This window comes from Lytechinus variegatus, chromosome 14 (assembly GCF_018143015.1).
Source record: "Lytechinus variegatus isolate NC3 chromosome 14, Lvar_3.0, whole genome shotgun sequence".
Lineage (NCBI taxonomy): Eukaryota > Metazoa > Echinodermata > Echinoidea > Temnopleuroida > Toxopneustidae > Lytechinus > Lytechinus variegatus.
In genome coordinates this window covers 6,478,599-6,494,374 of record NC_054753.1, presented here as the reverse complement: position 1 = coordinate 6,494,374, position 15,776 = coordinate 6,478,599, and the positions used below count along the sequence as shown (strand labels likewise).

At 35.7% G+C, this 15,776-nt stretch overlaps 2 protein-coding genes across 2 annotated transcripts; both read left to right on the top strand.

Annotated features, from left to right (window-relative positions):
- Positions 1–4,133: 4,133 nt before the first annotated feature.
- On the top strand, positions 4,134–8,376 carry LOC121427254 (procathepsin L-like). The gene is made up of 5 exons (XM_041623576.1): positions 4,134–4,740; positions 5,737–5,929; positions 6,668–6,882; positions 7,340–7,571; positions 8,223–8,376. Exons 1-5 carry the CDS (start codon positions 4,486–4,488, stop codon positions 8,318–8,320), a joined length of 993 nt encoding a protein of 330 aa, XP_041479510.1. The 5' UTR covers positions 4,134–4,485; the 3' UTR covers positions 8,321–8,376.
- A 3,609-nt stretch (positions 8,377–11,985) lies between these two features.
- Positions 11,986–13,811, top strand: LOC121427253 (beta-1,3-galactosyltransferase 5-like). The gene has a single exon (XM_041623574.1). It carries the CDS (start codon positions 12,269–12,271, stop codon positions 13,328–13,330), a length of 1,062 nt encoding a protein of 353 aa, XP_041479508.1. The 5' UTR covers positions 11,986–12,268; the 3' UTR covers positions 13,331–13,811.
- The last annotated feature ends 1,965 nt before the right edge of the window (positions 13,812–15,776 follow it).

The window sequence follows — 15,776 nt, the reverse complement described above, 5'->3', positions numbered from 1 at the left end:
TCACTCAAGTGTAACATTCTGTCAAAACTTTTACATTCATTGGATAGATGAGACCCAAACCCAAGATTATATGTGAAAAAATTACCCACATGTTGTATATTTTTCAATTCCCAGGGCTTTTTCAAAGTGTAAACTTTTTTTTGATACGCACTGTATAAGCATGTTGGTATTATTATTATTATTATTATGTAGTCTATAACTTAAAGTGATTGGTTAACATTGGTTTGACTTTTAAAAAATCTGAGCTAGAAGGTCACACTTGTCACCTGTGTATGTGATATGTTACAAAAATGAAGCCCATAAAAGATTGCGTTCGAAAATAATTATTTAGTGCTTCAAAAATTGAAATATAAAGTGATCGGAAACACCATCTTAATTTCATCCCATACACTTATGTGTACTATTTAGGCGTCTTTAAGACGCTTCTTTTTTTCTTCTTTTTTTCGGAGCATAGATTGACCCTACATTGAAAAAAAAGCTGTGTGTATCAGAACATATCATATTTATACAGCACCTAACATTTTTCACATTATCGCTGAAAAACTAGATCTGATTCATTTAAACACAAAACGAATCCAACATAAACAAAGATCATTCCAAACATTTGGACCAATACAAAATAAACATCTTCTGTAACATTCTTATTTCTTTTTGTGATTATTTACGTTGATTATGTGCGTTGTGAACTGGGCAAGAAACTCGTGATCAATTACCGGTCAAGATTAGGTTACAAATTCAATTGTGAATCTTACAATATTGCAAATTTGCTATTCATTATTATGTGTTTCTTACAATCATCTAGGCAAAATCGACGAAAGAAAAGCATTAATATACACATACATTGTATTCATTTTTTATTGTAAAAAACCCCCAGGTTTTCAGTGCTTTTTAAGGCCCCTCTATATTCTAACTCAGTGGTGTCAGTATGAACAAGTTGTGCGCTTATTGCGAGCAAAGTTGATATCTCTCCTTAACTTATATTTTGCGTGATAACGCAGATCATTTTTAGATATTGTGAACATCGGTCAAGATAAAAGCCTTTTTAAATATTTTATATTGAATTTGAAAGATGGCAGGGTTTCCGATTTTAGGGCCAACTGGAGTTACAATATTTGTTTTTTTTTAAAGCTGCATGTGGCAGTTTTTGTTGATTTGAGATTTGACCGTACCTTACTTAATGTTGATTCAGTGAAATACAGAGGCCATCGCTTCGCTCCAAAAGAAACTAATATGAACCTGAGAATTATGGGATAGTTACATTGATTATTTTATTTGTATATTGTGCACTAACTTAGTTTTTATCCTTAATGAATGATGAAGATTATCCGACATCCATGTAAGATTATAGTATTATGCTATTTATTATTAATGTCAGTTGTGTATTCATGGCCATATCGATCATTGCAAGCGATGTAATTGGCAGGGCATTACTCCAATCTCCATCAAAACACACATCATCATCATCACCGTCATCGTCGTCGTCAAAACCACCCATCATCATCATCATCGTCGTCGTCAAAATCATTCATTATCATCATCGTTGCCGTCATTATTTATCACTGTCATTTATCATCATTATTCTATTCATCAACATTTTATCATGACGCACATCGTCTTTTTCATCATCCCTACCATCGCCACCAACACCACCGCTACCATCATCAAAGTTAATCCCCCTTTATTGATTTAATCTTATCTTTAAAAACTAATATTCTGTACCTTAATTCGATAGTTTTTCACTCATCCCTTCAAAGAAATTAAATGTTTCTACATTAAATATTGCTGTAAAACTAAATGTGATATATTTCATTATAGAACTAAGGGATTTTAGAACAGTATTGATTTATACAATTCGTATTCATCCACTTGGATACAATGAAATAATTAAAAAAGCATTAATGCATTAATGCTATGCTGGTTCATTATGACTTCATGACTGTAACTGTAGCACATAAAGAAAATGACAGCATTTTCTTCGTTGCTAGTTACTATGTGAACAGGGTATAATGTGCGTTTTAGCATGCGTACAAATAACTATCGCACATTGCTCATGCTCTTTTATTCTCTTCAGTGCAAACTTTTTTTTTATAATCGGAGAAGAAAAAGTATGGGCAGTTCGGCAAATTACTCAAACGTTCATTTTTATACAATTTTGACGTTTCGTCATGTCTCTGTGTGTTTTTAAATACTTTATGATACATGTATTACACAGTTTTATATGGGATAGAAAGAATAGCACCTAAAGCGCTTTATACATTCTAACCAAAACATGAAATGGGAATATGCCTTTTGCTTTTTATGTGTGAATCAATTAGTGTGCAATGTCTTGTAGCATAACCTGTGCTAGATTTTGGCTTTTGGTCTGTAATAGATCCGAGTAATTCACCTTCGCTATTTGTAGACTTAATTTGTTGCTGATAAAGTGCCTCTGAAAATGACGTGCAATGTTTATATATAAAAAGGAAAGAGCTGAAAAATAAAACCCAATGTGCACTGTAGACTTAGTATTCATGCTTTCCTATTAACTAGAAAGGTCTCAGATGAACATTTATGTGTATTCAGTGTACAGATAGCTTTTATTGAATTGTTTTATCATATTATCATAATCATTGTTGAAATCATCTGTACATTTACTACATTTATCGATTTTTAAGAGAGACAATGAATATGATGAAAGAGAGATTAATTATGAAAATTTTATCATGAAAAGGAAAATAACGGAGCTCATTTTGAGACGGAAACGGATGTTCTTCAAATAATATAATTTTGATCATTAATATTGTTTTTAAGCTGTGAAGATTTATACGAGTAGATTATTTTCATTTATGTTAACTGTTCTGCATTTTGCTGTCATATTGTGAATAAATCTTTGCCACAGCAATACTATTTATTTTTATGATGTGTCTTTCTTCTCCACATGTTTCAACCTTAACAGAGCCGGGAGAATCTGGCACTTCACCCCACACCTCCACCGTGTCTCATTTCATCAATGACGTTTCAAGTAATATTCCATGTTTCTTTTTGTCATTCAGCAAAGACCAAGCGCACTTGGTTTTGTAGACGTTGCGTAATGTGAGAACAAATTGTTGCTCTCACCGAACATGCCGAAATTATCAGAAAACGGAGTGATAAATGACCATATAAGATATTACGTACTCGATAAACTAAACACTTATAATCAGTATCTAAAGATAGTATCAAGACCAAGACAAACACGTTAGAGCTACTCGTTAATGAATTACTGTAATAAAAATTGTATGAACGAATTTGCACCATTCACGTTATCGAAATTGGCATAATTCTAAGTATAAACGAACTATGATATTCTGAATTAGGAACATCATAATTTGGATGGCATGCGTGCCGACTCTTTCGATTCACGCAGTTCGACTTCAACCAATCAGACAGGGGGCTGGAATGCGTCTATAGTAATTGATATTCATAGGGCTTCACAACAAAGTTTGAATTTAAAAAATGGCAGTTCGGCAACAGCTATGTCAAAAAAGACAATATCAATGAAAAACAAAATCAAAATTTCAAAGAAAACATCATTCTTACGTATGAATTATGCAAAAGAAAAATAATTTCTGGGTAGGCGCCACTTTGGGGCAGGGGACGGTCCCTAGGATATTCTCAAGAATTGAAAAGATGAGGAAAGTTGGAAGAGAAGAGAAACAGCAGAGCATAAGATATGCACTTTTGAATATGTTGATTCTATAATACCCCTATTATTTGATTGAGAAAAAAATCATGTCACCTTGAGGACATCGTATACGCCCTATGTAAATGCCCTTGTTCCGCCCCTTGATTAATACAATTAAGCATTAAACAGGCAAAGCTATTAGTTATTTGACTTACACAGTTTTATACCAAATGAACATCTCAGTTTTCTATAGTCATCAACAGTTATATTCGGTATGATTTCATTATCTTAATTCTGTCCCTATTCCATTCCACTGCAACGTACAAAATGTCCTATTATTAATTTCCACGATTTCTTTTGTTGATTGTACCTCCAGATTTGGTAGACTTTGATCCTTGTCCTATTCAAATGCTGATATCATGCACGCACCAAAAGCTAATTGTGGGATTTTTTTATTGTTTACTGTTTAAACTAAATGTGCGCTTCGGATCATATCACGTGGATTTTATTGCAAGCTTCATATAATAAACTAGACTCGTGACAAATCATGGGTTCTGAAAGATATGATATTTCCAGTATCGAATAGTGTCGAAATGGGGCTCATTACCTCAAACATACTCCCGCATCACCCCCCCCCCCCCTAAAAAGGGTGAAGGAAAAGAGTTGTTGGAATTGGAATAATTTCATTGGGGGTGTGGAGTGTCACAGAACGCTTTTGATGAATGGTATCAAAGTCTTTGCACATCACTGATCAGTATTGGAACAGGTTTCGTTACTTTATAACGCTCGATATTTAGTTATTACACTGCATAGTCAACATAAAGGCAGTATTCGCTTTCAACATGGCGAGAAACCTACTCATTATTGCGGTCCTATTAATGGTCGCAGTGTTCCACGAGACGTGTGGTCGCCCAGCGGACTCGAAAGCCTGGACGAGCTGGAAGTCGAAGTACGGTAAAGAATACTCGACGAAGGAGGAGGAGCTCGTAAGATGGAAGGCGTGGATCAAGAACAAGCAACTCGTTAACGGGAACAATCAAGCTTACGATGAGGGGAGGAGATTGTTTAAAATGGCTATGAACGAGTTTGCGGATCAGGTAGGTCTATTAGCATTGGCGTGCAGATGGGAGCCATGGCTCCCAAGCCCCCCCCCCCCCACAAAAGAATCATGACTAAGAAAATTGAAGGAAAATGGTAAGGAAAAGGTCAAAGTCTGTTGCACAATTATGTTTTCGCATTAAATATTATTAACCAAGCCCCCATCAGTTTGGGGGCTCATAATACTACTTCATATTATTATCTTTTGATTGTGAATACTCTCCCCTCCACACACACTCCCCGGCCTCTACCCACATTCAGCTTTTTGGAGAGGGGTTGGATGTAAGAAGAATGCCCCCACTTTCAATAAAGAAGTAATATTTTTATCATCATATAATTCATATTATTGTCTATAGGTTGTGCGAAAATCGCTCGGTCACTCCGTTCACTCGCCTAATGTTAATCCTGACAATGATTTGAACAATTTTTCATTCGGAACGAATTTGAACATAATTCCTTTTCCCAAGGTTTTATAAACTGCATCACTGGGGTTCTTTTGTTATAATTAATTAATTTTAATGAATTGTGTTCAGTTATGTTTTAAAAGTGTGTTTACTTAAACCTTTTATTATAAAAGTCTATACATGGGGGATATATCATATCCTATAACCTCTAAGTTGAAGAGGATGGGGGTTGTACAAATCAGGAAGTACGTGGGGCTGAGGTTGCAACCCCATACCCCACCCCCACTATTTTGGCTAGCCATAATCATCAGATTCTTCCTTTCTCCCTCCATACATCCAGAATCAAACGCCGATGGGGGATATCGTACTTTTTCAATTTTAGGACCAACGCTATGGATTCAACTACCTGTTCAAATTTATTTTGCCAACTTTCATTAAAAAATTATTTCAAGACCCAACTGAAATGAAAGAATCTGTAAAAAAAAATAAAAAAAAGTAAATCCGAATATGCCGACCATGCCCTTTGTAGCACCCCCTTTCTCCCCTTTTCCGTATTCATCAAGATCATTATTATGAATACATTTTCCACAGGATTTTGGCCGAATTAACAACAATTTTGACGTGGAAGGACGACGCTCCAATACAGGTTTGAAAGAGACAAAGTCAATGACGTCATCCTTCAGATCGTCCATGCCGCCATCATGGGATTGGAGAGATAAGAAAGAGGTTAACCCTGTCAGGGATCAAGGTCAGATTGGTTCATCTCTAGCCATGAACGTTGCAGGTTAGTTAGATATGATTAAATATATTTATGTTTAATTTATTTTATTTAAGTTATGTAATAATTTGTTACATACATCTTATTTATCTAATTAATTCAATCTATTTGATTTGTTTCTTTATTTAATTAATCAAATTGACCTTATTCATTTTATTCATTAAAATTTATTCCATTTATTAGATTCATTTGATTTATCTAACTAATTCAATTTGTATAATTTTTCCACTGATGAATTTACTTATTGATGATAAATTTTTATAACGAAAGCTAATCATTTTATTCAGCGCCCACACTTCGATTGTATAGCTGTGTTTCTGTGATTTTATGTTCATTCATGCAATTTTATTTTAAGTGCAATTTGAAAACAGCTTAAGTAAGACCGTCCGTGTTCAATGCTAGTTTCTGTTTTCAAGATTATGGATTAAACTCATGAGTTTTTTTATCATGTCGAAATAATTCAACGAGGGTTCCAAATTAAACCATAGAATCTCGTCATGATTGTAACGTAATTAACCATGATATCGTACAAAACCCATGGCCCAGTTATGATGATAAAATAAGTGGTACAGACCAAATAAAAATCAGGTAAGAATATTATTGGGGGTAAACACTCATGTTTAAAAGAGTGTGCTTCAAAATCACTCTGGTCGACGGTACTCCATTTATTAATAATCTACAGAATACTGTCAAAAAATGTTAACCTCATTCAAAAAAATATATGTTCATGCCTATCCAATGTAGATGCCGTAGCTAGCTACTCTTCCATTCACAACAAGACTCCCCTCGACATCCTGGCCGATGCCGAAGTCGTCGATTGTTGCCTACCTAATCCCCTAGAAAGGCCAGGCGTCTTCGGCTGCGTGCACAACCACGGCGGACTATGCACAAAGGGAACCTACCATACCGGAACTGGTGCGAATGTCTGCAATAATGCATCTTGTAAGGCTGTTGCATCGGTAGGTTTCCCGTTCCTTTGGTGGGGGTAGTGCCACGGGCGGGGGGCAGGGAGAAATAACCGCCCCTGTGAAAATAATAAAGCCCCCTATTATTCGGTGGAAAGAGTCACCTTTTGGACATCTCCCCCCCCCCCCCCCTCCGCTTGTTGAAGGTAAAATTAATCTCTATTATTCCCCCTTATTCTGGAGTACAGCCTATCACAGCCATGTAATCTGACTGCAATTAGATTTCGGAACAAAATAGACTTTAACAGTTAAAGTAACTATAATGATTAAAAGGGGCTTTTTGAAATTAGAAGTGATTTGGCTACTATTATGATTAAGGAAACTAATATGAAATTTATTTTTGTTCAGTAGAGGTTCAGAAAAAAGTTTTATTGGGGTTCAAATCTTGATACCATGATGCACTAATTATATTTTCCGTTCTTATTATTTCTTACTTCTTTGTTTTATTCAGTGTAATGTTGGAAAGACAGTTCCTTCTCGAAACGAATCAGCCCTCGCCCAAGCAGTCTTGTTCACGCCCGTAGTGGTGGCCATCGACGCTAGCCATATGTCTTTTCAGTTATACCAGAGCGGTGTGTACTCTGAGCCAAGCTGTTCGTCGACGCTATTGGACCATTCTCTTCTGTTGGTGGGATACGGTGTCGACAGTGGGGTCGATTACTGGATATGCAGGAACTCATGGGGTAAGTTGTTTTGAGGTGTAGGCGCGGGCGGGCCTTGCCGAGTCGACATAATATTCCTGTCATTTCGACTTGTACGTTAGTTGACATAATGATTTTTTTTTGAAATGTCGACTTCTAAAGAGTCATATGTCGACACGGTGAAATCTAGGACATTTTTATTGCCAAGTCGACTTCTAAAATTTTATACTTTATGTCTTCATAGGCAATGGTTACATAACATCTTGTTCAATCCACTCGGTAAGATAATTTTACCAAGACGAACGCAAGATGTTCACATTGTCTGTATTGAATAAACTTACTAAATCAGAATAATGCAATACAAATGACATTTGGCTATTGTTTGTATTGTTTTAAGGATCGGTGCATTTGATTTACACACATTAACAATGATTGTTTGACCAAATCTATTTGGGGGTATGATATTGGCGCATTGCTCAAATGTGACGTCACAAAAAGTAAAATTTTAAGAAATCGTATTTAAAGGATTAATTTAAAGAATCAATTCAGTGTGTGCTCTTTTATTGTTTGAGAGACAAACGGATGCGTTTTTATCAATTGATTTATTGTTTTTTTACTTTGATATGCTCGTTATTTGTTTATTCATACATTTACCTGATATTCTATTCATCCACTTCACCTATTACTATATAGGATCCTCGTGGGGTGACAACGGCTATATCAACATTGCACGGAATCACGACAACATGTGTGGTATTGCAACAGACGCAATTTACCCATCCAACAAGTGATTATCTGTCTTATTGAATGAGTAATAGTAATATGAATATATATATATATATATATATATATATATATATATATATATATATATATATATATATATATATATATATATATATATATATATATATATATATATATACACTCTTAAAACAGTAAAATTGACTAGACCAGTAGTAACAGTAGTCAGCTGGTAGAAACTGATATGGCAATCATTGATAGTCGCATTTCTGATTATATTCTAGTCAGAAATAACTCTGTTCTAGTAATATATGACTATAATAGCCAAATAGACTAGAATAACATTTGCACCCATCTGACCCTATTAACTAGTAATTTTTGACTGATTTGTTTTTAGAGTATATATATATATATATGAAAGCTTTGAAGTGATTCAGGATTCAATATCACTTTATTTTTTCACATCTCTTCATAATATACAATACATACCTAAAAATTCAATTAAACATATACACATCAAATACCATAACATAAATATATTTTTTAAGAATATACTAATGATAGAACAAAATTTGGTTGTAGCTTTTAAAGAAATAACATAGCAAGGCTTTGGCAGGACAGCTTCCCTAACATGCATTATTATGGTATAATTTATCTACATAGTTGGTAGGAAACAAATAAGAACTTTATGAATATTAAACAAAAGGGCTGCACTGACTTTGAACCACACGATCCCCCAAAACAAGTTGACTATCGAATATCACGAGTCATCGAGGCAAAGCTACTGGGACAGAACTGTGTTTATTTTACACTATAGGGAAAATGAGCGAAGGGAATTATATAGATGAAAAGAAGGACTGTTCTTCGACTTTCAAAAATTGAATTTCTGTTACGACATCTCTTTAGAAAGGATATGGGTTGGAAAAGGAGGAAGGGTGGTATATCTTATTACTTGTTTTTGTAAAGAATGCCATATTTAATCTGAATATTTCACGATTAGAGTTCACTCATTTTTTTCTAAGATTAAAGAAATAGAGAAACATTGATTTAGTTGCTCAGAAATATAATGCATATACAGTGCGTATCAAAAAAAAGTTTACACTTTGAAAAAGCTCTGGGAATTAAAAAATATACAACATGTGGGTAATTTTTTCACATATAATCTTGGGTTTGGGTCTCATCTATCCAATGAAAGTAAAAGTTTTGACAGAATGTTACACTTGAGTGAGCACTGTCCATTTTTGTAAAGCTCGCAGAAATCTGTTTGCGCAGAAATGCTCGTTTTCACGCAGTGTCAAGGGGAAAGGGCGAAATCAAACTTACCCTGCAATACATTTTTCCGACATTTCCCTTGCACTTTTAGTCAATTAAGATAAAACAGATACATTCAAGCATTTTTAAACAAATTTGCCACCCAAATTGAAATTTCAACACTTAGTAAGCAAAACTTTTACCCTTTTTGTGCCAGCTGGGTCTGAGGACATAATTGAATCTGAACAAAAGTTTACATCAGACATCTCCAGCACTTTTTCACTAAGTTTTTATTATTCAAAATGGGTTGACGTTTAATTTTCCATTCAATACTTGTTTCTCCACACTTTTCCCAAGCTTGACAATGATTAACAAAATGAAAATCAATCCTAATTCCTTGTATGTAAATCACAGCTCAGTGTAAATCAAATATCGTCTTGATGGCCTTGGTGTGTGGGGGAGTGGAGCGGGGCGCAATGCACTCTTCGAAGTGTATTGGGCAAGGAATCAAGTTAAAAGAGGTCAAAGATATCTTCAAATCAATTCTACTTGCTAATTTCTATGTGTTCTTCATGATAAAGGTTTACTTTTATTCGCATAGCTATTTCAAAGTTCTGCGCAAATCATTTTTCACTTACTTTTCAAATGTAAGTGGTGCTCGCTCAAGCGGAAATATTTTTCGATAGTTATATCGTCATTTGCTTAAATGGATCGGTATCAATGTTAAAAAGTGGAAAAATATTCAGGATATTACAAATGTATAATTTTACAGGATTTTTTCAAAGTGTAAACTTTTTTTTGATACGCACTGTATAATGTGTTGATTTTGAACATGCCATTATTTATTAAATAGAATGATTCTTTTAAAGAAACTTTTTACATTATCTGTTCGTTTTATCAAATAATGTCCTTTTGATCGAGACAGAGAGAGGGGGAACGGGGAAAGAGAGAGAGAGAGTATATACAGAATATCTGTATTAAAACTATATCATAATTATATTTTTTCGTCGTTTCTCGGGAATACATTGTAATGGGTAACGCAGAAACCATGTTTGCTTGATAAGAAGACGAAGAAGAAGAAAATAGGGAAGAAGAAGAAAGAGAGGAGGAGTAGGATAAGAAGAAGAAACGTGATGAAAAAAAATGTAACTGGAATGACGCCATCTATGCTGAAGTGATGATGAATGTTTTGATGAGCGTTGTGGCCACAGAAATGTGTATGTATCACAATATTTATATTAACATGCTCATAGGAGGAAAGTCTAACTATGCAATATTTGATATATTCGAATAATGAGTGTGCAAAAGTCATCAAATTCATGTATCGTGCTTAATAAAATTTCGTTTCCAACAAGCTTATTCTATATAGGCCTAAAGAAAGAATAACTCAATGCAAATCGAAAACTTACAATCCTCTAATCTGTGCATATGGATTTTCAAAAGTTCTTATATTCCCCACTTCAGTTTTATATAAAAAGAAATGAAACACCATGTTATTTGTCATCAATCCCATTTACGTCCAAATGTTTGTAGAAATTTATCAAGCACATTCATTTTGAAGGGATTTCGATGTACCGGTATCGAGATCATGATCGGAAGAACAATATACGCCTACACAACAATAGCTGGGATATGAACCGTTATGAAAAGATGACCACATCCCCCGCCCCCCCCCCCCCCCACACACACACACCAGTGGCGTACCTAGGATTTTCCACAGGGGGGGGGGCAAATTCGTCAGCGAAAAAAATTGGCAAGCAAAAAAAGGTATTCAATTACAAAGGATTTCGTGCCAGAAAAAAATAATTACAAGCAAGCAACAAAAAAAAGTATTCAGGTTCAAATGAGCGGGCCAGGGATCAGTTGTGACTCGTCAAGGGGGGGGGGGTAGTCTGCCCCCTTTTCCCTCCCCCCGTAGGTACGCTAGTGCCCCACATCAGACATGTACTCCGGTGTGACACCTTCTTACACTCTTTATTATGTTTAATATCTATACCACGTTCATATATAGGGTGTACTTCTTACACCGTAGGGTGTGGTCCGGTATCAACTGGTGTCTGTTGGTATTAACACCGCCACTTTACTCATACAGTATAAATCTTTGCTCAACCGTAGAGGTGTCGTAAACTCATCGGCCCTTCGTCCACCATGTATCTACCATTAAACAGAACAATAGCTTTGGCATATACGTATTGGGCAGTCACTAGCCGATCTTCATTAGTATCATATTTATTATTTTGTTTGGCGTCACCTGGGCCTGGAAGGCGACTGAAAAGCGACGTGAATCACACTTGACCCATCGGTCCTCCCGAACAAATGTCATTGCGGAGTGCAGGTGGACCACTACACCAGTGTTTCCTCTTATACTGATATACTGATGTTTCCTCCAATACTGCCAGCTAGTCCACCCCCCCCCCACCCGGGGTGGACTGGCAGACGCTTTACCGACTGAGCTATACTCTCGATCCCATCTCTCATTGCCTGAAAGGATGTACATTTGACATGCATGTTGTCATTATAGGCCTCGCCTGCAAACATTTTAAATGAGATTTTTTTAATTAGAGCATTTCCAACATGCCTACATATATTTACGCCACACGTTTGATTGATTGGATCGTGATCGTAAAATTGGATTGCTGACACAATATTCTTCCGTTCAATATTTCCATCTACATCTTCTCCTGTATGGTGCTCAGGTTGTTTACTGCGTTGTATTTGAGGTAAAATAAACTGGAACTCTGAACATGATGGGTGGAAAGACACCTGAAACATTGATATTCATTGTGTTGATGGTTTACAGCATTATTCAATTAATGGTGTACAATGGCAAACTGCAGATTCACCTCGTCACGAAGAGATACCATGTCCCAAAAAGAATGAATCCGACAGGGGGTCCGATGCGAAACATAACAGAACCAGGACTTCTGGAGCAACCGACTACTTCCGTCCCATTGCTCGGGTGGCGGAAAACTGTAAGTTGGAAACCAGGATCGAAGCTAGATATATATGACTATCTGATCAATCCTGTGGACAAGTGCAGGGCTGGGAAGGATAATATCACTTTACTTGTCTTAATCAAATCCGCACCGGGAAACGGACACCTAAGAGATGCTGCAAGGCAAACGTACATAAGAGGAGCGGCGGAAGAGAAGTCTTCAGCCAGAATCGTGTTCATCATAGGCGAATCTGAATCAGAGGGCGTGACGGAGAATATTCAAAAGGAGTCTGAAACACACGGGGATATCCTAAGCGTAGGCTTCCATGATAATTACTACAACCTTACCATCAAACTTATTATGGGGTTTAAATGGGTACTCGAATTTTGCGGCAACACTGGGTTCTTGTTGACGACGGATGACGATGTCGTAGTTGATGTCCCGACCCTGGTCAAAGACCTCGACGCTATACCGCCAAAGGACCGCTCTCGGTTCGTTCTTGGAAAAAGGGCAGAGGATTATAAACCTTGCCGCAACCACACTGGTGCTTCGGCTAAATGGTATGTACCGAAGGAATTGTACTCAAACGAGACATATCCTACATTTCCATTGGGACATGGGTATGTTATGTCACATGATGTTGTTGAGAAGCTTGTTCAAGTTTCCAGAGAAACCCCGACAAGGATACCCTTTGACGACGTTTATTGTGGTATACTGTTGAATAAGTTGGCCATCGGAATTCTTCACCGACCGCAGTGGTTTCGACGGCACCATCCAAAAAGTCGAGAGAGGGATTACTTAAGGATTGAAGTGCCAGCGAAAGGAATGAAAAATGCTTGGAAAAGGTTTAGAATTAACCACCGACATTGATTTTTTTTGTAATTTATACTGAACAGAATTAAAGAATCTACTCAATTTGATATTAAATGGTATTTATTCAACAAGAGCATACATAATTGAAAGATAGAATTCTTGTTCCTCATTCGTATTTCAAATATTCATTAAAATTATGTCAGTGAAAAATAAAAGACGTGAATTAAAATGATCACATGTACATGATGTCACTGACAGTCTCGCTTGCATTACTCTTCATAGAAACAGTATTGAGTTATGAAGTATTATTTTTCATAAAAGGAGAAGAAGAAACATGTCTGTTGAACTCAAATGGTCTTTGTTCTTGACGGAGAAACTTATTATTAATGTCACATTGTAATGTCAAATAACTTTACCATGTTCATTACAAGTGTCATTTAATTTGATTGAATTTTTAAAATAATTAACAAATTGTCAATGCTTATCAAAGATAGTTGATCTCCATGAGCTTTGACGTTGACCCAACAGTAGCCTTGAATTATACTCATATAATATCTGAAATATGATGATCATTACATTTCATCTAAATTCCTTTAATCTTCAAATCGGTTTACTGACCCCAAGTCTCCTCTGACATTCGCATATTGACCTTAAATGTCATTTTTCCATTTTCAATGTTGTATACCTGAGATTCATTATTATGTAAGTTTATGCAATATGGACGCATAATTTTCATATCATGATTAAACATCATGACTTGGTAAGTTTGAAGGTTGATAACAGAGTATTCTCATAGTTCATTGGCCCTAAATGAAAATGAACCTCTGCAAGATGATCGGTGATATGCTAGTATATGATCACATTTATGTCCAAGTTTCACGAAATGGGTCCATATATTTTCCAAGTTATGATGACATTTCTAAAAAAAAAATAAACTTGGTAAAGATTTTATTCAATGTTGACGATGTCTCGCTTCTGCTATGTAGGCGTGATGAAAATAACTAAAATCTCAAAAAATGACTTTTAATATTAAGAGTCCGAAACGCCTAATGGAAGTTATTTCAAAAGTGAATCTATATATCAAATTTTATATTAACAGAATGCATGGATTTACATGAAATAAGAAAAAAAAGTAAAGTGAAAGAAACTGTTATATTTTTGCAAGAGTCATTCATTGCATTATTTTCAATCACTTCGTTTTGCACCAAACCTTTTCATATTTCCAGTTTTTCCGGAATGCGTTTTGGCCTATTCATTTTCTTTCAATGATTGATAATTATGGTCTGGTTATTAATAGGCCTTCATTAAATATCCATTGCAACCAAAGATTGAATTGAAAATGCTTGTACGGCCGTACGCATATTTTTTTCGGGGGGGGGGCAAGATGCATAAAAGCTAGTCGAAGAAACTAAAAAGTGATGGAGCGAAGGGGTAGTTTTGCATGTTCTAAAGTGAAATTTAATTATTTAGTACATGTTTTTTGTGAATTTTGTAAAAATGTTAGGGAGAAATGGGCTTCTGGGGGTCTGGGCAACTGCCCCCCCCCTTCTGCGTACTTGCATGCTCTACAGTGTATTTTTTTCATACAGGTAATTAATAAAATTGTGAAAGCAATAATAATGGTTAATATGATCTATTACAACAAGTAAGTATATTTCGATCCCTTAAAGGCATTGTTTAACTTTGTGAGCAGCTGATTTAAAAAATTCTCAAACCAAGATGAAACATGTGTACAAGTGCATGTATTAGAACTAATAAACCCTGAAAACAACCATTATTGAGAATGAAAAGCTAAAACTACAAGGCAAACCCCGATTTTGTAAATAGGCGTCTTATAGACACCTAAATAGTACACATAAGTGTATGGGATGAAATTAAGATGGTGTTTCCGGTCACTTTATATTTCAATTTTTGAAGCACTAAATAATTATTTTCGAACGCAATTTTTTCTGGGCTTCATTTTTGTAACATATCAGAGACATAGGAGACAAGTGTGACCTTCTAGCTCATATTTTTTAAAAGTCAAACCAATGTTAACCAATCACTTTAAACCTTGCAAATTTAATCAGGGAAAACAAAACAGATTTGAAATGCTCGTGTGGCAAAAGAGGCATTATGTTTATCAGGGAACGTTATCAATTGAACAAAATATTCGTGGAAAACGGACATAACAAAAAAGTAACCATGGGCACGGGTATACTGTGGAGAGTATTCGCAGACACTTTGCATTGTTGATCAAGCACAGGATGATGAGAGTGGCTTCAACCGCGTTGCACTGATTAAAAGCTTCACCATGTTGAGCTACCATAGTATACTTGTACAGAGATAGAGAGTAATCGTAACACGAGTAAAATTTTGATGTCATCCTGCAAGGAAATCGTACAATACGCAGCTGTTTTCATTCATATCTACCTGCATAATTTTGACAGCATTTTCCCCATTTTCCTCTCAAGGTTTCCGCCACAAGACAGTTTTTTTTTAAGTTTCATTCCCATTTATTTTA

What these genes read in the sequence shown, in the direction of transcription:
- LOC121427254 (XM_041623576.1), top strand. Translation starts at nt 4,486, where the DNA reads ATGGCGAGAAACCTACTCATTATTGCGGTCCTATTAATGGTCGCAGTG. An exon ending in CTTGTAAGGCTGTTGCATCG is followed by an intron (nt 6,883 to 7,339) that starts GTAGGTTTCCCG and finishes TGTTTTATTCAG; the next exon opens with TGTAATGTTGGAAAGACAGT. An exon ending in GATATGCAGGAACTCATGGG is followed by an intron (nt 7,572 to 8,222) that starts GTAAGTTGTTTT and finishes ATTACTATATAG; the next exon opens with GATCCTCGTGGGGTGACAAC.
- LOC121427253 (XM_041623574.1), top strand. Translation starts at nt 12,269, where the DNA reads ATGATGGGTGGAAAGACACCTGAAACATTGATATTCATTGTGTTGATG.